The sequence below is a fragment of the Lissotriton helveticus genome, chromosome 6, assembly GCF_964261635.1.
Source record: "Lissotriton helveticus chromosome 6, aLisHel1.1, whole genome shotgun sequence".
In the NCBI taxonomy this organism is placed as follows: domain Eukaryota; kingdom Metazoa; phylum Chordata; class Amphibia; order Caudata; family Salamandridae; genus Lissotriton; species Lissotriton helveticus.
Genome location: NC_136067.1, coordinates 103,950,824 through 103,973,071, shown reverse-complemented (window position 1 = coordinate 103,973,071; position 22,248 = coordinate 103,950,824). Strand labels below are relative to the sequence as shown.

The 22,248-nt window shown below is 43.7% G+C and overlaps 1 protein-coding gene across 3 annotated transcripts in view; it reads right to left on the bottom strand.

Annotated features, from left to right (window-relative positions):
* LOC144762289 (uncharacterized) overlaps positions 1 to 22,248 on the bottom strand; it is a 383,652-nt gene that overhangs the window by 299,358 nt on the left and 62,046 nt on the right. For 2 of the 3 annotated variants that reach the window (XR_013596075.1, XM_078647429.1), the window contains exon 1: positions 20,010 to 20,187. The exons of the other annotated variant lie outside the window; for it this stretch is intronic. Coding sequence is in view for 1 of the 2 variants with exons in the window: in XM_078647429.1 (XP_078503555.1) it covers positions 20,010 to 20,078 (69 nt within the window). In the remaining variant the exon portion in view is untranslated. Of the gene's footprint in view, positions 1 to 20,009; positions 20,188 to 22,248 lie in introns of those variants that run through there. 3 annotated transcript variants of the gene reach the window in all.

Genomic DNA, 22,248 nt, shown 5'->3' with positions numbered 1-22,248 from the left:
TTTAGCACTGGAGCCCCTAGCACACCTTCTGGGAGCCCAAGGCTAACAATGTGGGATTCCATTGGAGATGGTACACACTCTATTTCCCTTCACTCAGTTGACATGTTGCTTAACAATGTCCAGGCCATACTTTCCTCAATTGAACATTTGCTAGCCACTTCTGCGCTGTCTCAGGCCTTAGAGTCAACTGGAATAAGTCCTGCCTCTTCCCCTTTAACATTAACACTCTGGACCCAATGTACTATGTGAATGGAGTCCATCTCACCTGTCAATCATCCACATTTCGCTATCTGGGGATAAGGATCAATCATACACCTGAGGACCTTCTGGAAGGTAATCTGGTCCGCACTGTCGCTGCCTTACGGGCACAGATGTCATTCTGGCAAACTCTGCCCCTATTGGTGGCAGGTAAGGTGGCCCAAACAACAACCATTAGCAAAGCCAATAGGTCTCACCTATTGGCAATGTCAATTTGTTTTTGCCATACCGTACAGCAGCACTGGCTACAGTACAGCATGGCTGAAAGATCATTTTCTTTAAACGTTATGATGCCACTTTTTTCTTTAACAAATGTTATTAATCCTTTACTCGTGGCAACATACAGGCAGCAGTATGGATACATGTGTTACATAGATGGCATTACGGTTCATTACAGTCTTTATGCCTCGCTTTCCATCCCTTTCCTTACTCAACGTTTCACCTCGTATCGGAGTCCAGTTTTGGTGGGACTAACTACTGTGCATGAAATCTTTCGACATCATCAGCTTTCACGAGGTAATGAACGGTTTACCTTCTGCCTTTGCCTGCTTCATTCCCAAGGACAACTCCTCTCCCCCTCCCGCCAGGCGTGTCTTATATGGTGTGCCCCAGTTCCCACTCATGGGTAATTACCTGGAACTTCACACAAGTGGCACTATTCTATGCTCTCGCTCAGAGTTCCTGGTACCTGGACAACACTCTCAAATCCACTATCTTTATTCCACCACCCCTATGCAACTACATCTGGCTGCTTCCAGTCTCGGTCTCCTGTGAGGCCTACTCCCGTTCTTACTCTAATGTAGCTTCTGGCTGCTTAAGGAGTGACACCAATGCTTCCCACGGCCTGGCTGTTTCTAATGATTTCTCACTTCCGTTTTTTCTGGCCTCCCGAAACCTTACTGCCCCTTCATAGCCTGCCTGTCGTATGAACCCCCCCCCCCCTTTCATCTATGTGTGTTGGAGCCTCCTCACGCCTTCCGGTGGCTGGTGATGTCCCTTTTTGACAGAACAAGAGCCAGGTCCTAAAATGTACTTGTTATTTTATTCTTAGAAGTGTGGGGGGGAACCAGTGTAAAAGGCAATATGCTGTGATAACGTCATTCTCTGTTACCGCTGACAGACTTGTGGTCACCTCCCTACAAAAGTTCCCTATTTCCGGACAGCTCCAGAACACATGGAGAAACTCCGCGCCCTCCTCTCCACAACAGTCAGTAAGATACTTTTATTTGATTTGTTAAAACCATAAAAGGGTGGAACATACCACCATGAAATAGACCACATCATACAGGGTGAAACGTGCCACCACGAAGAAAGCAACAATGTGCGAAATATACATATTAAAAGAATAAAAACAGTAAAACAGTATTAAACAAGCATTAAAAATGCAATATGTCTCGCTTTTAAATCAAAGCCATTTGCTTTGCTATACAATACCATTAGCAAAGCAAATGGCTTTAACTTAATAAAAGGCGAGACCTATTGCATTTTCAATGCTTGTTTTAATATTGTATTCCCCCCTTCCCACCTCGTGACACCTCCCACGCGACCCCACCCGCTCCACCACTGTTTGTTTATGGCAGCCGCCGCTGTGCGTTAGTACAACTGTCCCAAAGTTTCAGGGTTCGTTGACAGAGTTTAAACATCCCAGGAGTACACACCACCAATGTAAAACAAGGGGGGGGGGGGGCGGGAGTGTCAACTAATGCAGAAGTGAACAATAGCCACAAACTTTATAGAAGGACATATGATCGGGCTTATAAATGGATTTTGAAGTCCCCAGGAGATTGATGTAAATGACGCAATGTGACCTGCTTTGCAAAATAATGTAAATGTAATGTTTTGGGAATTTTTTTTATAAACATTCCACCCTAGCTACTACAAATCGGAGACCGTGCTACTCCATACCATCACTTCTCCTAGTTTCTCTTTGAGCAGTGCTGCTTGTAGCCTCAGTGGACATGTCATTAAAAACACAGCAGGGTCCTGTCTGTAGGAAATCTCTGAAATCCTTTGATTGCGTTTACACAGGATTGTTTCTGCACATTTAAACTATCACGCTGTATGTAATTTATTGAGGAAAAGCGGTGCGCTGCTAAGCTTGGGCAACATGAAACCTGGGAGTTTTTTTGTGGTGTTGCAAATCCCCATCTGTTTGCACAGGGAAAATGGAGTGACCTCTTTGCAGAGTGCAATGTGTCATTAGCACGCGCAAAAGGAATGTTGGGGGAACAGGCCGAAGGATTTCATTAAAAAGCTGCACAGAGAGCCCGCGGTCGCTCCTGCTGCCAGTCTCGCGTGTTTGTCGGATTTGTTTTAATTTCCCTAATTAACAGACTGAATAATACCATGCGAACACCTGCGAATTCTTAAACTGGCCTTTGTTTGGAAAGAGAAGCATTTGTGCAAATATGCTGCTGATTAGCTGAGATGGCAGGAAAGGTTTGTTCTATTTTAATTCCCTACGACATGGGAGGTCCAAGTAGAGCCTCTGCTATTTAGGGGTCAAAGTGTAAAAGATAGCTTTTTGAAGAGACGCTGGGCGGTACGCGTGCTTAACAGGTGGACGCGTACAGAGGGACAAAAAATGCACGCGCATGTGGACAGCCCAACGCCATCTTTGTCCCTCCATACGCGTGCATATGTTGAACCGATTACAAAAAGCCCTCGCGGCGAGGGCAGCGCTGTGCACTGCTAACGCCAGGCGAGACCTAAAAAGGAGGAATGGCCCTCACATAGTACCGATCTGCGGCTATTATAGCAAAATACTTTGACTATGCTACTTAATAGATATAATATAAACATTGATATGCTCTCTTTTCGCTAAAAAGTGCTGGTGCCTTTAGTCTTTTTAAGTTTTTCGCAGAATATAAACGTCTCTGGGCCTTCTTTCAATTTGAGAAGATCATAGAGATGGAAAGGAGGAATGAGAATGCGGCACATGTAGGTCTTATACTTCCCCGCACAATAGTACTTGCTGTAGAAGGTGAAAGGGAAAAGGAAGGAAGAGGAAGGGAGAGTGCAAAAAGCATCAAGAAAGGTCTATGTCCGGCTGATGTATGTCCATCTTTCCCAGATTCTATTTGGCTGCGTCCTTTTCGAGCTCTTGAGCTACAAATGTCAAAAATTTAATTGTTTGGCAGGAAAGTTGGACCGAAGACCCGCTGAGGCATTATATCACAGCCGCTCTACAGGTCCTGACTTGTGCTTCTCTTAACATTGGCCTCAAGAGGATCTTCCTTAAATTGTGTAAGGCCTCGGAAGATGCATAATATGTGTAATAACGACTCTTTTCCATTACCACAGAGAAGACAGTCCAGGGATGGCCAAGTCCATAGCTATTTTGGTGCAAGGGCTTTGGTAAAGAAAGATCCCAGTCTACACTCAGCAGGGTTAGTTTCCTCTTGTAATGATCTCTAAAGCATTCTTGTAGGTAGGGTTGTTGTTTCAATTGTTTGTATGTTTGCATCACTGACCAGGCGGGACTTTTACCTGCCAGTGAAGCTTTGTCAGGTAGCAGCAACCCTTGTTTAGTTGCTTTGTTAGTAATTGGTTTAAAAGCGAGGCATGACATTGGTGTATGCCAAGCTTCTTCCAGATTTAAGGATGAAAAAACTTGTTTTAATATCTGACATGTAGAATTCTTCTGCCTTGACTGTTTTTCGACCTCCTCCCAGCAGTGGTGGGCTAGCGTGTTGTCTTCAGCTGCCCTCATTCGCCAGTAATATTTGGCCAGAACGCCTTGTCTAGCCTGTATCTGGTTTGTGAGTCCATATTCCAGACGTATTTGCGCCTGGGAGATGTTACGCGGGATTGAACAGTTTTTTGAATAATCAAGACTGAGCTAGATTTAGTATTTTGGAGTCCTTGGTATTCAGCATTTCCAAACCATATATTACAGAGGGCAGAAATTTGGCTGCTACTACCTTTAATAGAGGACTTGTTGAATTTCCGCTTAATTTTTCTGTAGGGTTTTGAAAGCAATAAAAGTTGTTTTATTTTGCTTTGACCCAGGTCTAAGTGGTGTTTGTAACTTAGTTGGCGATCTAGTAAAACACCCATATATTTGTATTCATCCACCTGTTTTAAAGTGCTGGTATTTATTCTCCAAACAAATTTTGGCCGTTTTTTCCAAATGCTGTAAAATCTTAGTACATTAGATTTTTTAATAATTATTGGTAATTGTGCATTCGAAATGTACAACGCAAGTAGTGAAATCAGCAAGCCAAGTGGAGTTTGAGAGAGAAGCACACTATTGTCTGCACATTACAGACTCACATTTTGGTGTTGTTCCCAGTTTCAGAGGGTCTCCTTGCAAGATATGAAGATTGCTCTCTAGATCGGCTGTATGGATGCTGAATAGGCTGGGCACCAGCACACATCCTTGCTTTAGCCCGTTTGTTGTAAAAAAAATTCTTTGTTAGACACCGGCCATCCCCTTTTTTTTTTTTAACCCAGGATTTCAAGTAAAGGTTGATCATTTCTTTTAGTAAATTTGGAGGAGCTCCCCAAGCTTTCATTTTAGCTGATAATGTGGCGCTTGGCACTTTATCAAAAGCTGCTTTCAGATCTAAAAAACATGCGTAATGAATGTTCGAGTTGTCGATTGCTTTCTTAGCTAGAAGAGTTAATGCTGATATGTTTGTTAAGGTGCCTGCGCCGGCCCGGAAACCAGTCTCTGTTTTTGGAATCAGGGTTTTGCTGCTGACCCAAGTCTCCAGATCTGCCAGTAAATTGGATGCGTAGATCTTAGCCTCCAGGTCTATGAGAGCTATTAGCCTATAATTATTTGGGTTGAAAGTGCCCCAGATTTATGGATCGGTTGGAGAATGCTACCCCTCCAGGATTCAGGAATGTTCCCGGTATTTAGACCGATGTTGAACATGGGGGATAAAACACTGGACCAGAACATAGGATCTTGCGTAAACAAGGCGTTCGGAAGGCCATTGGGTCCAGGGGCACCATCCGATCTCATACGGTTTATTATATTCATGATCTGCTTTGGTGTTGTCTGATCCGATTCTTCTCTTTGCACCTGGATAGCGCGCTCACTACTTTCTTTTTGAATGTCACTTCTTATGGTTTGCAATATTGCTATGAATTACTTTTGTGGTTAATTTACTGTAGCTTCTGCTAGTGGCAGATTGAAAATTGGATCTTGTCCCTTTTGCGTGCTGAGGCTCCAGACTTCTGTTTTCATGTTCAAGCTAGGAATTAGTTTGTTCTCATTTGGACTGTCGGTTTTGCTGTTCGGAGTGTTAATCTCCATTCTGGTTGATCGTTTGGAGGGGATAGGAGTAGGGGGGACTGCTCTGAGCCTCCTGTCTTCTTTTCTCTCTCAGAGACAACAGAGGGTCCAGCTTGGTAGTATCCTTTCCCCCTCCCTGGCCGTGCAATGTGGGGTTCCTCAGGGCTCTTCCCGGAGTCCCCTGTTATTCAACATCTATGTAACCCCACTTGCCGAGGTAATAAGATCTTTTGGGTATCAAATACTGTCTTATGCAGATGATACCCAGATTATCATTTCCACCACCTCACAGGCCTCAGCGGCTGCTTCCAAATTTCGATCTTGTATGGAGGCAGTGTCGCAATGGATGGTGCGTAACTACCTAAAGCTCAATGGGGAGAAAACGGAGGTCCTAGTCTTCGGAGGTAACCATGACATCTGGTCCGAAGACTGTTGGCCCCCCTCCCAAGGTGACTGCCCTAAACCTTCCAATTCAGCTAGAAACCTTGGTGTCCTCATAGACTTGGCCCTCTCCTTCGACCTTCAGGTCAACAGAACGGTATCCACCTGCTGCAATACCATCCGCATGCTGAAAATAATTGCCCCCTTTCTGTCATCTGACGCTTGTAAGCAGGCTACAGTCGCCCTGGTATCTTCCAGGCTCGACTACTGTAATGCGTTATATGGGGGCATAAACATGAAATCCCTACATCGTCTCCAGATGGTCCAAAACACTGCTGCTAGGATGGCCCTAATGCTGCCTAGGCTTACATCTGCAACACAAGCCAGGAAGGACCTCCATTGGCTTCCAATGCACGCCAGGATTTCCTTCAAACTTATCTGTTTGACCCATAGGGCAGTGTTTGGATCTGCCCCCGAAGGTAAAAGACTCTTGTCAGTCTTTACTCCCCTAATAGATCCTTACGGTCATCCTCGCGAAATCTGCTCGTCATTCCCAGATTCAAAAAGGCTAGATGGGGTGGACGAGCCTTTTCCATCCTAGCCTCCAAATTGTGGAATAGTCTTCCTCCCGAACTTTCTAACCAACCCTCTCTCGCCATATTTCGGAAACTTTAGAAGACTTGGCTCTTCTCTCAGGCCTATCATTAAAATCATCTTGGTTTTGTATGAATGTATATGTACACACTGCGCCTTTTTGCCCGTTGGGCTATGTTCGCGCATTACAAATTAAATTTCATTTCATTCATTAATCAGTGTGAAGTTATATGTTGCATCAATATGATCGCTCCAAGTTTGATCCATCATATCCAAATTGAACTGCTAATGTTAACCATGAAGTATGAAATTTAATTTTGCCCAGAACTGATGAGACTTTCTCAACTTGCTTGCATAGAGCATGGTGATCTCACGTTTTTCCTTGTGTGTTCGCTTTGCCGCCCTAGTTTGGTATTTTAACTCTTTTTAATTTTTCTATTTTTATGAGGGTTTGTTGTGACAGCTGGGGGTTCTATGTTCGAAATAACCTTAAGTGTGTACTAAGGCGCGTTTTTAGTTCCCGTATTTTTGGCATATACCACTGCCCCCCTCGGTTTCTTGTTTTTTATTGATTTTTGTAATTGATTTGGAATTTTTTGTTAATGTTCAGTACAAAAGACTCCCAGATTGTTATGGTGTCTTGATCCTTCGGCTGGGAGTGGTAACAATAAGCGGCCTGTCTCCATTATGTTGGTGATATTTTTATCGTTCCAGGTTAGCAGTAAGTTGAAAAGTTGTGTATTAAGTGTTAGGGCATTCACCTGTTCCGACCGTTTTGAGGTGATATCCATCGTGAAGATCTGTGGATAATGGTCGCTTTCTACCTGATCCTGGATATGGAAATCTATTATATATGGGAATAGATCGGGGTCTGCTAGCGTGAAGTCAATTGTTGAATCCGTTTTTCTTGTGATCCTCTCCACAACAGGGGCAAACCGCTGTTCTTTTTGTATCTGTTAATGCGCCTCGGGTGAGGTATGCCCTGTGAAGGACGTAAAAATTAACTAATTGAAATTGAGTATTCCTATTGAGCTTACTGGCGCGTTCTACCAGTTCCCCCCCCCCCCCCCCCCCATGCTTTCTCATCTTTGGGTTCCCCCAGGTCTTCTTCCCATCGCTGTTGGGAATCATTAAGGACAGGGAGTGTCGCCCGACTGAGTCGCCTGTATAGATAGGTGACTGCTTTATATGTCCCCTCTGCAGATACTACATATTGGCACCCCTCTCAAGAGGCAGTTCGGATAGTCCTCCCCATTGCTTATGTATTGCCGCTGTAAAGGCGGTGTGTAACAGAAAGTCTCCCCTCAGCACCTGATCTCTCCCGGAAGCCATCGCAGGACAGCAGGGCTACTATCTCACATAGCATTCCAACTGTGGTTACCCTTGCCGCCATCCAAATCACCAGGCCCACCAGCCAGCCCCATGTGGCAGTGCCATGCAAACAGCCAATGGAATATCTGGGGCGTAAGGGTGCTTGATTTTGGACCTCTGTAAACTCTTCCAGCCCAACGTTTGCTATCCACTCTTAATTCTGTAGTGGTTTCTATTCATCGGAAGTCGTCACACCACCCGTGAGAGGAGATTCAAACTTGGACTTCTGTCCCCCTGTTGCACAGTCCCCCTTATCTGACCCGCAATCCATTTCTTAAGCCACTCACTGCTATGTAGTAGTACTCAAAGTCTGGCGCTGCCAAGCCCCCCTCTGCCTTTGGTCTCATTAGCATTGCCAGCGCCACCCTGCGCCTCCCCGTTCCCCAAAGGACGATGTCACCAGTGTCCGGAGATGCCGGAACATCTTCGACGGGATCCAGACCGGCAGAACTCCAAAGAAATACAATAGCCTCGGGAGCGTCACCCTCTTCAGCAGCGATACCCTGCTTGTCAATGATAAGGGGTCATTTATATCCCAGACAGCAGTGGTAGACAGGGGTGTTCCGCAGGGCTCAGTGTTGAGCCCGACCCTCTTTAATGCCTATGTGACACCTTTGGCAGATATCATCAGAAGTTATGGGTTTAAAACCATCTCATATGCGGATGACACGCAGCTAATTGTTCCCATTGAGGAGGACATCATGGCAACCCAAGGGAAATTTAGAAGCTGCATGTCTAGTATTGCTGTCTGGATGAGGAGGAATTATTTGCAACTGAACTCCGCAAAAACTGAAATCCTGCTTTTTGGGAAAGCGGAGACAATCAGGTCCCCCGAGTGGGGCCATCCGAGTTAGGGGAGGCCCCACCACCCAGGAGTTGGGCCAAGAATCTGGGTGTTAGGATAGATGCCCAATTATCTATGGTGGAACAGGTTAAGACAGTATCCGGTTTGTGCTTTGGCACTATGAGGATGCTAAGAAAAATCGTCCCCTGGATTCTTCTGGCGGTAAGGAAGACTCTTGTCCAGTCACTCGTGGTGAGTCGACTGGACTACGGCAACGCGCTGCTGGTGGGGGCCAGGGAGGACCTACTAATGCGCCTACAGGCGGTGCAGAACACCGCAGCCCGCTTGGCCTTAAATAAGCCAGCACGGACGCCGTCTGCCCCCTTACTGAAGCAGCTCCACTGGCTCCCGGTGAAGAAACGAGCCATTTTTAATGTGCTTGTTGTCGTCTTTAAATCATTACAGGGGAAAGGACCTGTTTAACTGAGCAACAAACTCAGGCGATATCTACCGCCCGGACAACTGAGATCTAGTAACGCTAATCTTCTGTGTTCCCAAAGGATACAGAGGGCAAAACTGGGTGGTAGAGCCTTTTGTCATCTAGCCCCTAGACATTGGAACAATTTACCAGCAAATATTAGGGCCTGTAATGAACTACCCAGGTTTAAAAAATTGTTGAAAACATGGCTGTTCTAGCTGGCTGTGTCCCCTGCACCTTTCCTTCACAGCGCCGAGAGATCCCTTCGGGGATGATTCGCTTGCGCTCTATAAGTACACAAAGTAAAGTAAAGTAAGGGAAGGGTTCCCCAAAAATCAAAGCTGGCCTTCACCTCTCTAAGGGCATTAGGTCCGCCCGGTCATGGTAGATATGGACCCCCAAGTATGGGAAGCATCTGCTTTCCCATGCTACACCATCTACAGTCCGCGGCTTTTCCTGACCCTGCGCATCGGGGAACAGGCATGACTTCCTCCAGTTTACCTTAAGGTCTGCCAGGCTCTCTAGCATCAGCAGCAATTCCATGGCCCCCTCAACATTCTCCCCCATGTTCCTGAGGAACAGCAGCAAAGCAACTGCATACAGCGCTATATGATGGGTTTGTCCAAATACCTCCAGTCCTTGGTATGAGCTTCCTGTCCTGGTTCTAGCAGCCAGTGGCTCTATAGCCAGGGCAAATTACAGGGGTGTCAAAGGACACCCCTGGCATGTTCCCCTTTCCACACTAACTATCTGATATGAGCCTGTCGGTCCTAACCTTGGCCTTAGAAGCAGTATATAGCAAGGCCGGCCATGTCACAAACCAAGGTCCCAATCCGAAAGCACGCATCACCCAGAACAAGTATGGCCATTCGAGGCTGTTGAATGCCTTCTCTATATCCACTGGAAAGATGGCAGCTTCCTCCCCGCAGTAGGTATCTGCTTCTAGCACTCGCAGTAGCCTCCGCACCTTCATCATTGTGTTCAGAGTCTGTATGAATCCTGCTTGATCCTGGTGTATTAGGTCTGACATATGTGGTAGCAGGCACGTGGCCAGCAACATGCAAAAAATGTTGTAGTCAAGGTTGAGGATAGCTAGAGGTCTGTACGCTATTTTGTAGGATGCCTGCTTCCCTGGTGTTAGCAACGGGACTATCGGTAACACTTGTGGACCCCGGCAGCTTCCCTGCTTGCTTATACATCTCTACTAAGCGGGGTCCCAAAAGGTCTGCATACATGGTGTAAAATTCGACTGGGAACCCATCTGTCCTTGGAGTTTTGTTTCTAGCCATGGCCTTAATGGTGCTTTTCACCTCGCACAGCTCTATCTCCCTCCCTAATGCCTCTGCTTCTTCCTCTTGAATTGCTGGCAGTTCAGCACCGCTCACGAAGTTGTCTTGCTCTGTAACCGTGGGGGACACTCTACTTTTATATAAGTTGGTGTAGCATTCACTGAAAATTCTGTTTACATCTTGCTGATGGAACTGGACCTCCCCCGGCTCGTTCCTGATTTCTAGAATAACCCACCCCCTTTTGGCTGGATTGGCCAGCCACGTCAGCAGGGAAAAAACACTATGATGCAGTTAATGCTGGCTGCTTTATGGAGCTTTTTTTCTTTACTTTTAGGCATGTTGCAACATGACTACGAAACCTTGGCAAAGCAAACAGTTCTCACATAGAGGAGACCTATTGGCTTTGTCAAGGCTTGTTTCACACTGTAATGATTTACTCTTCACAGTGATATTTGTTTAATGCTCCGTGCAATGGATGATGCAGTGCGACGATCTATACAAAAGTAAATGGTGATTTCAAACAGCCTTTTGTTCAAGATTGTGTTCAAGGTTTTATGGGGCATTTCAGTGTGGTGACAGACGATTTCTAGCCCCGATTGTAATGTTGCACTCTCCAGAAGTGTAATAAGGGCGTCCTTCGGTGAGCTTGTTGTTTATTTGCTACAGTGTGGCATGCCATTTTATAAACTGAGAGGAAATGTGAGCAAACGTGGTTAAAATATAATTCTCAAATTATGCTAAATTAACAATTTTAAGGCCCAATCCTCACTTTCTGCTGTGTAAGCATTACTGCGGACGCAAATTTTCCACATGGGTAGGGAGGATGGTGGCAAGAAACTAGAATTGCGTTTTAAGTTGTCATGTACATCTGGTCTCAATGCAATTTACGTTTTTTGAAAAATGGAGAAAAAAAAAAGCTGAAAGGTGTTTGTGATTTAGAAGCATTATTAGCAACTGGATATTAAACTTGGGACTAAAAGTTATTGAACACAATACCTGTATTAATCTTCTACAGTTGTACAAAAAAATTTAAAGTTCATGGGCAATGTTTGACGGATATTTATTTTGTGAACTAATCTTGCGAAACGCTTTCAGTGAAAATTTTAGGAACCTTCTGTAACTGTCAAAATATCGGCCCCTTAGCTTGCACACAGCTAGTCTTAAAAACCTTGCCATCTGTTTAAACAGAAGATAATGACAAAGCTTCCTGTTTTCAAAGTGAACAGGAAACTTACAGAAAAAAAACCAGGCATTGCTGCAATATCTCCAAAACCACACCGGCAAGCAAACACAAAACATTAACTATAGAGTCAAGAAACAGTCGTCCTAGCCCTATTTGCTTGTACCTAAATATGAAACATCATCCATTAGTGTGAATGAAAGTCAAGGGTACTCTTTTTAATCTCCATTAGGAAGATAAAAGGTTGTCCCTTGCACCATTAGAATTTGCTATGTCCTAACGCTCGCGCAGACATCTCTGCAGCAGGCACATTAACCAGCTGCGAGAGCCCGGCCTCGCAGACAGAGCTGGCAGTGGGCACTGCAATGTAACGGCTTCAGGGAGAGGAGCAGGGCTGCATCCATTCCGGTGAAAAAACGAGCGTACACTCACTCTATGCAGCAAAAACATACCCACATGCACCACCAAACGAAGACTTTTAAATAAAACTCGTTTTAACAGTAAAAAACATGCAGCTCTGATAGATTAAAATGGTTAGGAAAAATAGCAGCATAAACAAGGTGCGGGAGTTCACAAAGAAATAGGGTGACGATTTACCACTTGCTAATGCCTGGGAAACAGTAAAACAGAATACGTGTAAACAAGGCCCTCGGAAGACAGCGCCTGACATTGGACCTCGGACTTTGAATGGCCAGCAAATGTGACAATATATAAGAACAAGATTTAAAGGTCTGTTGACAGAAAAACGAGTCTGTGGAAGACTACAGTGAACACGGCAATCACATGGGGATGCACAAACTCAAGCTGGGCAGTCTAAAGTCAGGTCTAGTAACATTTTGTGATTTTTCGAAGCCTGCTGAAAACCAAATAAACACTGTGCACAGATGAGTACACTGTGCTATTCCACAAAACGTTCAAAAGCAAAGTACTGAAAACCTTCACAAAATTCTCTAACTCGTGCAAAGATCTTCACTAAGATACAAACAGATGTGACGGGGAGAGGCCATTTTTGGATGCAGACCAGGTAGGGTTCAATAAGAAAGGACAGGCCCAAAACAACATATATAAAATGACCCTCTTGATTGAGAAAGCACAAATGAAACGCCCCAGGACTTCATAACATTAGACCCTTAAAAACCATCCCATCAAGTGAGCTTGGACATACTTGAGGCCGATTTAAACCAAGTCAATATCAGAGCAAGGCGTGAGATGGGATACTACTAAACACTAAGGGTCCCTGCGCTTTTTTAGACAAATGTATCACTTACTGGTAGACAGGTAGAACGGATTTAACATTAACTTGTGTTCACATTGTTTTCCAAAATAAGGGAAGGAGGGAGTAATAATCAAGTTAGGAATCTATTTGAATTTGATACCCCATTCAGTTGATTAGTTACTGTTAGCCTGTAACTGCAAAAGAAGACTGTTGGTCATACTCATAACCTACATTTCCTAATAATAAACTAACAAATTGTGAAAATAGTACATCAAGAAAATATTTTATAGTTTTATTCAACACCTGTCCTCTACTCTTAAAATGTTTAGATATCTCCTATAATCCCTGACTGGCACTTTGATAAGATGTGTATGGTACCTTTGCATTTGTACATGTAACCAGTACAGTTCATTCAGGTACAAAACGGCTTGACTTCTAGTAATACAGACAGAACTGTAATTATAGCCCAGGGGTGCTTCAATTCCCTTTTCTCATTCCATTCGAAGAATTTTCCCTCCGATGTGAGATGGCAAGAGGGGCAAAAACAAGAAGAGGAAGGAAAGACATCAATTAAGAAGCAAGGGAGTGACAAGAGCACCAATCAGTGATAAGCAAGGAGTTTGCTCAAAGCCTACTGTAAGTATCGTCTACAATAGGTCTTCAACAACAGTCGTGCAGGAGAGACCTTAGTGTAAACAAATGTTAAAGCCTTTTAAAAAATATATATATATTCAAACCAGTGCAACCTCCCAGGCTCCAACCGTAGCGACCAGGAAAATCACGCAGTTCCAAACAGCTTTATAGTAGGCACAAGTTTATTCACGAGCTGAACCAAACAATCTGACGCGTTTCGGGCATCCGCCCTTGCTCACAGACAGTCAGTGTTGGGAATGGCCACATTTAAATATACTTAGCCCCACAGTGAAAGTGCATTTTTTTCTCTATTCAGTACCACGTGATAACTGACATAGAGGACAAACTATCAATACTGCTTTGTGTGGTCTGTTTTCCAAACATTTTGCAAATTATTCAACCTAATTTAAAGGTAAAATACCGGGATAAAATCCATACAAATTGTGACTTTTAAAAAGATATATACATATATAAATATATACATATATACAATTCAAAGGAATGATGGAAAAAAATGTAAAGCCTAAAATGCATACATTCCATCATAACCAATACCAGCAGATAATGCCCTAGCAAATATCAATGTGCAAACTACGCAATAGAAAACTTGATGCATAATTTAAAATATCCATATAAAGACAATACAAATAACAGATATATGTGCAACAATATGCATGTGCAAAATACGCAATTTTTGAAAACATTACTCATAGCATTCCGTCATAGTATGTGCAAATAATGCAATATGTAAACATATGACTCATAGCAGCATAATGATAGGGCAAGGACTGCATGGTATAGAAAGTCACAATTCATAATCATTGCAAATGTAGAATATATTGTGGATAAACCAAACAGCCTATTGTCTAAGTCCTCAAAAATAGAAAGTGCTAATCCCAAAGAAAAATAAAAATGCAAAAAGTAATACAATTATATAATGATCAATCACCATGAAACACACTAAAAAATGAAAAAAGATTTAAGTGCAGAACCCAACTAAGGAGATTTAACATACTGTGTGGGGGTGGGCGGCAGCCCAATGCAGCTCCAATATAAAATACGTATACGGACAAAAGAAAATACAGAATTAAATTACAGAAACACATGTAGATCGTCTGTATTATTCAGTCCATTGGGGGATCTGCTATCTAGCTCCAGAATATATTGGGATTCCAACCTCCTCAACATCTTATCCCTATCTCCGCCCCTTCTTGGTTTCGCTATTGCAGAGATAACAAAGTAGAACAGGCACTCCAAATTGTTGTTATGAACGGCCTTGAAGTGCCTGGCCACCGGGTAGGCTGGGTCATTATTTACGATCGCTCGTAAATGCTGGAGGATTCTCACATGTACAGGTTGCCGTGTACTCCCGACATATCTCAATGAGCATGTACAAGTGAGAACATAGATAGCAAATTCTGTTTTGCAATTGTATTGACCCTTGATCTGAATTGGGTCAGGACTGAAAGGCGTGTAATACTGCCGTGTACTTTTGCCAAATTTGCAAGCCCTGCAGGAGGTACAACGTGTAAAGCCTGATCTTAATTTCATCCATTCCTGTTTTTTCCTAAGTTCAGGAAATTCATGGCAAATATGGGACTTCAGTGAAGGGCCCTTCCTGAAGGTCACCAAAGGGACATCTGCAAGTTGAGGTTTGAGAACAGGATCAGTTTTGAGGACCGGCCATCTCTTGGTTACAATAGATCTAATCTGTCTGGCCTGTCTACTGTATGAGGTTATGAACCTGGGCGTAGTGGCATTGTCGTCCAATATTTCTGAACGTTTCCCAGTGTTGGTTGTCTCCAATAAAGAGACACGGGATCTACATTTGGTCTTATCCACTGCTGCTTTTAACACAGATTCACGATACCCCCTGTCTCGAAACCTATGTAATGCTTCATCAGTGCAGACTTTGAGATCAGAATCTGTACTGCAGATTCTCTTAATTCTTAAAAGCTCACCCAAAGGAATGTTGTCAACTACATGTCGCGGATGTGCACTGCTGGCATGTAGAATACTGTTCCCAGCAGTGCTTTTCCGATGTAGTTTAGTAGCTAGCTGGCCATTATTAATGAAGACTTTAACATCTAAGTAGTCTGCCTCGCTATTGCTAATAGAACTCGTGAACTTAAGATTTTCCTTGTTGATGTTGATCAAATTAATGAACATTTCTGCACTGTCACGATCTCCCTGCCATAACACAAAAACGTCATCAATATAACGCAACCAAAGCAAAACATGATCAGAAAAAACTCCAGCGTGTTGTCCCCTGAGGACCTGCTCCTCCCACCAGCCCACGTGTAAACACGCGTAGCTGGGAGAGAAGCAGGCCCCCATAGCAACTCCACGCTTCTGAAAATATAGATCACTGCCAAATAAAAAGAAATTGTTATTTAAACACCAAGATGTTAGTTCAATGAGGACTTTGTTGTGTTGATAACAGTTCATGGGCCTTTTGCCGAGGAAAAACTCCAGTGCCTTCAGCCCAGAGCTGTGCTCTATGCTCGTGTAGAGCGACTCAATGTCAAGTGTAATCATGAGCATATCATTATTCCATGTGGTATCTTGTATTTTAGCAAGAAAGTCGCCTGTGTCTCTCACATATGTTGGCAGGTCCTGGACTAAGGCTTGCAGGAAATAGTCTATGTATTCAGTGACGTGTTCAGCCACCCCTGCGATAGCCGAAATAATTGGTCGACCCGGGACCGGTCTTGTCAACTTGTGAATTTTAGGAAGTAAATACAGTTTAGGTAACACAGGAAATTCAACATGGAGGAATTCGAATTCCTGTAATGAAATCATGCCCTCCCTTTTGTACTTGAACAGCAATTTTTTCAAAACATCTTTGGAGATTTCAAAATGTTTGGCATTGGCAATGGAGTAGCAGGTATTATCACTCAATTGTCTCTTTGCTTCCTTAATATAAGCCTCCTGGGGCCAAATGACCACATTGCCACCTTTGTCGGCAGTGGTTACAATAATGTTGTGGTCAGTCCCCAGTTTTTTGACCAATGAGTAGTAATTGATTTCTTGTTTGCTTTTGTGCCGTTTTTTATTTTCAGTTTGATGATGTAAAAGCTTCAAATCTTCCACCACCACGTCCTGGAAGACGTCAATAGAGTCTCTGGGCATGGTGGGATTAAATTTTGACTTAGGTTTAAAGGGGCTGATCTTGGCCCCTATCTGGGAAATGGATGCTGCTCTTAGTTCCTCTTGTGTGGATGCACAGTCACTGGTTGCTACATCATCAGATGCCAGATTATGTAATGTTAATAACATTCTCGTGTCTCTTGCCGGAAGTGTGGGGGCATTTGGAATAGCGCTGATTGCGCTGTCCATTGCTTGTATTGGTTTGCTACTCAGACCCTCCTTGATCTCAAAAAACTTTTTTAGTTTCAGTTTTCTAATATACATATATACATCCACGCGTGTCTTGGTATAGTTAAAGTCAGTAGTTGGACAGAATGAAAGTCCAAGACTTAACAGTTGTTTCTCAGCCACGGTTAAATCAATAGTGGACAGGTTGATTATGGTGTTATCACTTACTTGTTTTTGCGCCAGTATTGCCGCTTTGGTTTTTTGGGCGACTTTATGTTTTTGCCGGCGCTGCCCACGCCTTTTGTTGTTTCTGATGCGTTTGGCTGCTGCTGTTGTCCCTTTGTTTGTTGCTTGTTCCGAGGCCTTAGTGTTTTTATCCGCTCCAGGGATAAAAAAAAAATCGACCTCCTCCCCAAGATCCAAAATCACTGAGCTGGTTTCACAAGCACTACTGACATCGTCATCAGAGGTGGGTCCGCTGGTAAGTGATTCATTGTCACTAATTTCATAATTGATGTTTCCAATTGTGGATGTATGTGCCAAGCCTGAAGTTGATGCTTGGCTGGCCGGTTTACCTTGTTTGGCCTGCTGAGCTTGTTGGGCAAATTTAGAACGCTTAGCACTATCAAACTTGCGCGCAAGGTAAATATTCTGCCCTGGGCATAGTCCTCTTTATCACGCGCAAATTTATACACCTTCCGTGCCTTTATCTTTTCTTCTTGTTTTAATAAGCGTTCGTCGATTTCTTTCCGAGTTTTCAAAATGAGGTCATGTGGTTCGAATTTTGATAACTCTGCATTGATGTCAGCAATCTCTTCCATCAACAGCTCACGGTCAATAACCGCATATTTTACCAAAATCTGTATCAGCTTCGCCGAGGACTCAAGGTTAGCCTGACCCCATTCTTTTAGCATGCTGGGATTGGGTCTGTCATAGCTGGGAGCCAGCAAAATGTGCAGCCCCCTCGGTACACGATTCGCTTCCAGATACATGGTTAACGATTTGTGCTCCCACCACTTGGACATCTCTGAATACATGCACTTCTCCAACTTCTTGAGTGCTGCACGTATCTGGCTTTCCACAGTGTTGGAGCTATCAGCTTGATCAGCTTTGTTGCTCGCCCCACCTGCATCCGATGTTATTTTGGGCAAATTGGAGTATGCAGCGGCCGCCGCCGCCTCTCTTCCACGCAGAGTCTCCTCAGACATAGCGTTTGGTTCAAATTGCTCAGATAATACGTTGTTTGTACAAAATAACCCGAGCACGAAGATACCGCTCCCAGGGTTATGTACAGGTGCCAAATGCTCCTCCCCACCGTGCCGAACAGTTACAGAGTGCTCACCGCCAGAAACTATGTAGTCAGGCGTTGGGCGCAGCCGCGCCTCCGTTGCAACAAACACGTCGTAAAGTCAGCGTGTGTGAGCCGTTAACCTCCGTAGGCACAGGGGCTGTTGTCGACGAAATTCCTTCCAGGAAAGCTTTCAATGAGGTGATTGCGCACGACAGCCAACTTCAGGGGAGTGGAACCGCCTCGGAAGCAATCACCTTCCGAAAATTAATTCAAACCAGTGCAACCTCCCAGGCTCCAACCGTAGCGACCAGGAAAATCACGCAGTTCCAAACAGCTTTATAGTAGGCACAAGTTTATTCACGAGCTGAACCAAACAATCTGACGCGTTTCGGGCATCCGCCCTTGCTCACAGGCAGTCAGTGTTGGGAATGGCCACATTTAAATATACTTAGCCCCACAGTGAAAGTGCATTTTTTTCTCTATTCAGTACCACGTGATAACTGACATAGAGGACAAACTATCAATACTGCTTTGTGTGGTCTGTTTTCCAAACATTTTGCAAATTATTCAACCTAATTTAAAGGTAAAATACCGGGATATATATATATGAAAATGACTTTTTCCTCCCAATTTCGAAGAAAATTTCACAGACTGCTCACGATGCTTCAATGATTTTATTAACACGAAGTCAGCAGCTCCATGGTAGGGAGCTGCTGACTTCGTGTTAATAAAATCATTGAAGCATCGTGAGCAGTCTGTGAAATTTTCTTCGAAATTGGGAGGAAAAAGTCGTTTTCATAAATAGGGTGGCCGGCACCCACACAGACTCGCCGTAATCAGAGACTGGGAACAGCCGGGAATGGTTGTCGTGCATGTATATATATATATATATACACATATACATATATATATACACACATATACACACTAAATAAAGCAGCTCATGTAAGTGTTTTGATTGAAACCACCTGATGGACAAAAGACAACACAGAGAATAGACGATACAAAATACTGGTCACACAAGATTCAGCCAAAACAAACAGAATTGCAGTAACCAAGTGTTCCAGTGCTGGGCTGACATTCAACCTGTATTACCAATTACTGATCAGGGCGCTGTTTTATGTTATACAAACACCTTAAAATAGTAAAAATGAAATGCTAAATACAAGATTTGTAACACAGGGGAGCAAAATAACAGTATTCATAGCCTGTAACGGACAGAGGATCGCCCGACCATTCCAAATGACCATATTTCAAAGTTCCTGTCTTTATTGTTCCTTTTTAAACGCTTACAGTACTTCAAACTGCTCCGAGTGAGTTAATTGCCATATATCCGAGCATCGTTCCAGTAAATAAAAAAGGCACCTGCACACACCGCCTTAAAACCCTGGTTTGGTTCGATCTAGATATATTGTTGTTTACAAAATAATGTGCCTATACCACGCAGGCCTACAGACCCGACTTAAATAACAGTTGTCATCCCTATCTCTCATCATAGAGACAACAAACATCACTTCCAACAAATGACATCCCCTTCCCGTAAGTGATACAAGTCTCTCCTCCCATCTTCAGATGCCACGAATCTGTTCCTTCACATAATCACACGAGGCTGATGACATAGGTCCCAATTCCTTCTCCGAGTGAGAAGACATGCCTTTCTTCAGGTGACAAAAGTCCTCTTTCCTACCCCAGAGAAACAGGCCAACTTTTAATTATTATATTTTATTTAGCGCAATCAAAGCACCTGTTCACCAACAAGTATGATTAACATCTGCCAGTTGTTACAAAACTACACGCCGAAAACGCTATACAGCACATCGCATGACATAAAAAATAAAGCAACCCACACAAAAATCACCAACAGTTTACATTACTGCAGACACAAGCTGACATTTTAACTTTTGAAAATGAGATACATCCTCCTCCACTGCTACACCGTACTGCCCCCCGGGGCACGCGAGCGCTCTTTACCCGCGGTAGGTTGGCCTTGGCCCGCAGGTTGCGGCAGTGCAGCTCGGCCAGAGTCAGCGGTCGAGACATGGCTCCGCCACAGCTCTCCAACTCCAGGGTCTGGCTCTGGGACTGCGGGGACGTACACCATGAGCGGCGGCGCAGCGGCCTGACGTCAGGAGCCGGCGAGGGGCATTGACGTCACATGCGGAAGTGCCGCACCGCGGGTGCATGGGTGGCCTAATTTATGGAAGGAGAACCTTTCGTTTATCGCGGTCTGGTGTGTCAGCTGCAGGTGGCGCCTGCTTTTCGCCGGCAGACCGCTGCCTTTATAGACTTCTGATTTCATTTTTGCACATTCGACGGAATCAGAAGTCATAGTGTGCTAAGTACTGGAATTGGAAACACTTTACCCTGGAAGCTCATAAATTGGGGGCCCAGGTGGGCAACTAATATGGTGGAGTCATGTGGGGTGGGGGTTACGAAAGAGATAGCCAGGGTCGGAGACTGACGATTTTAAGGCTAGGCTCCAGCCTCCTGATTCCTGCATTTATTTATGCGTTTTTAAATGGCGCGAGCTTTACCCGAAGGTTAGGGTGACCAGATTCTCAAAAAAAAATCCGGGACAGGGCATAGAAATAGAAGTAGGACTCCAATTTGCAGCAACCCTCCACTAAAAATACAATCTAATCTCTAGTATAAACTCTAGTCTAAACTGTAATCACTAGTATATGCAGTAGTCCGCTGTGCTCTCTACCATTCCTATGTGACTCTTAGAGTATATCCATGTTTATCCCTTCCTTATGTGTCTAGCACCTTTTGCAGTATTATACCTCAAATGATTCTTTGTTTTCTCTTATAACTGCACACTTGTCACTTTTTCCTCCTGTGCACTTTTTACTACCTCATGTATTTTTGGCTGCTCACAATTTTTACTACCTCATGTATTTTGTTTGCTCACAATTGTCACTATTACCTTTACTACCTCATGTATTTTTGGTTGCTCACAATTTTTACTACCTCATGTATTTTGTTTGCTCACAAATGTCACTATTACCTTATGTAACGGAATGTATGCTTTTGTAATCTGCTCTTTTGTAATGTTTCTCATTATGTTTCATTTCTGTTCCTTTTGTGAAGCGCTCTGACACCTTCGGGTAAAGTCCGCGCTATATAAAAATGCATAAATAAAATAAATAAATAAATAAATAAAATTATGTATATAGAGATAACTTTAATCACTGGTTTATGCAGTAGACCTTTGTGCTCTCTACCATTCCTATGTGACTCTTAGAGTATATCCATGTGTATCCCTTCCCTATGTATATAGAGATAACTCTAATCACTAGTATATGCAGTAGACCTTTGTACTATCTACCATTCATATGTGACTCTTAGAGTATATCCATTTGTATTTGTATCTTGTGTGACTTTACATCTTGTACATTTGCAATTTTTTTCTGTTTGTATCCTTTATGTAACGCATGTAATCCTAAATCCTTATGTTTTTCAACTGGTTCTTATGTAAAGCGCTCTGACACCTTCGGGTAAAGTTTGCGCTATATAAAATCGCATAAATAAATAAATAAATACAAGTAGAACTTTCTGACAGCTGTCATAGACATAGAAGAATGACTACAGTGACAGCTTCATCCACAGACACAGATGAAGAATTACAGACAACAAATGAGAGGTCTTTTATTGGCTGTAAACTATGTCACAAACGTGATACAAATTCAGTGCAAAGAGTTATGCGGTACAAAAGGGGGTGGTGATGGACGGAGCATCTGAACCAATCAAACACTCACACCCAGTCAAAAGATCTGGGTTTAATCAATCACCGTTCTTTAGCCCACTCTGCCACCCCAGTTCAGACATGGCCATATGCAAATCAGTCTGACCCTGTGCCTCATGGGAACAGTCCAGCCCGAACTGCCAAGCCATGCCTTCCCTGGAACGGAAACAAGCTTCCTAGGACCGGTTTCTGGCATTTCAGCCGTCTTCAGCCAGGCTTGCTTGAATCCAGTGACAAAGTGAGCAAGGCACTCACGTCTGAGCATACCCTGCCAACTTATGGCGAACAAAGCGGTACAAAAGGGGGTGGTGATGGACGGAGCATCTGAACAGTTGCCTTGTGTTTTACTTTCCAATGCAAATATTAATTTGCATTGGAAAGTAGCCATAAAGTAAACTAGCGGTAAACACTACTTTGCATCAAGGCGGTGTACATGAGGGTTCAATGCAATCAATCACTCATGGA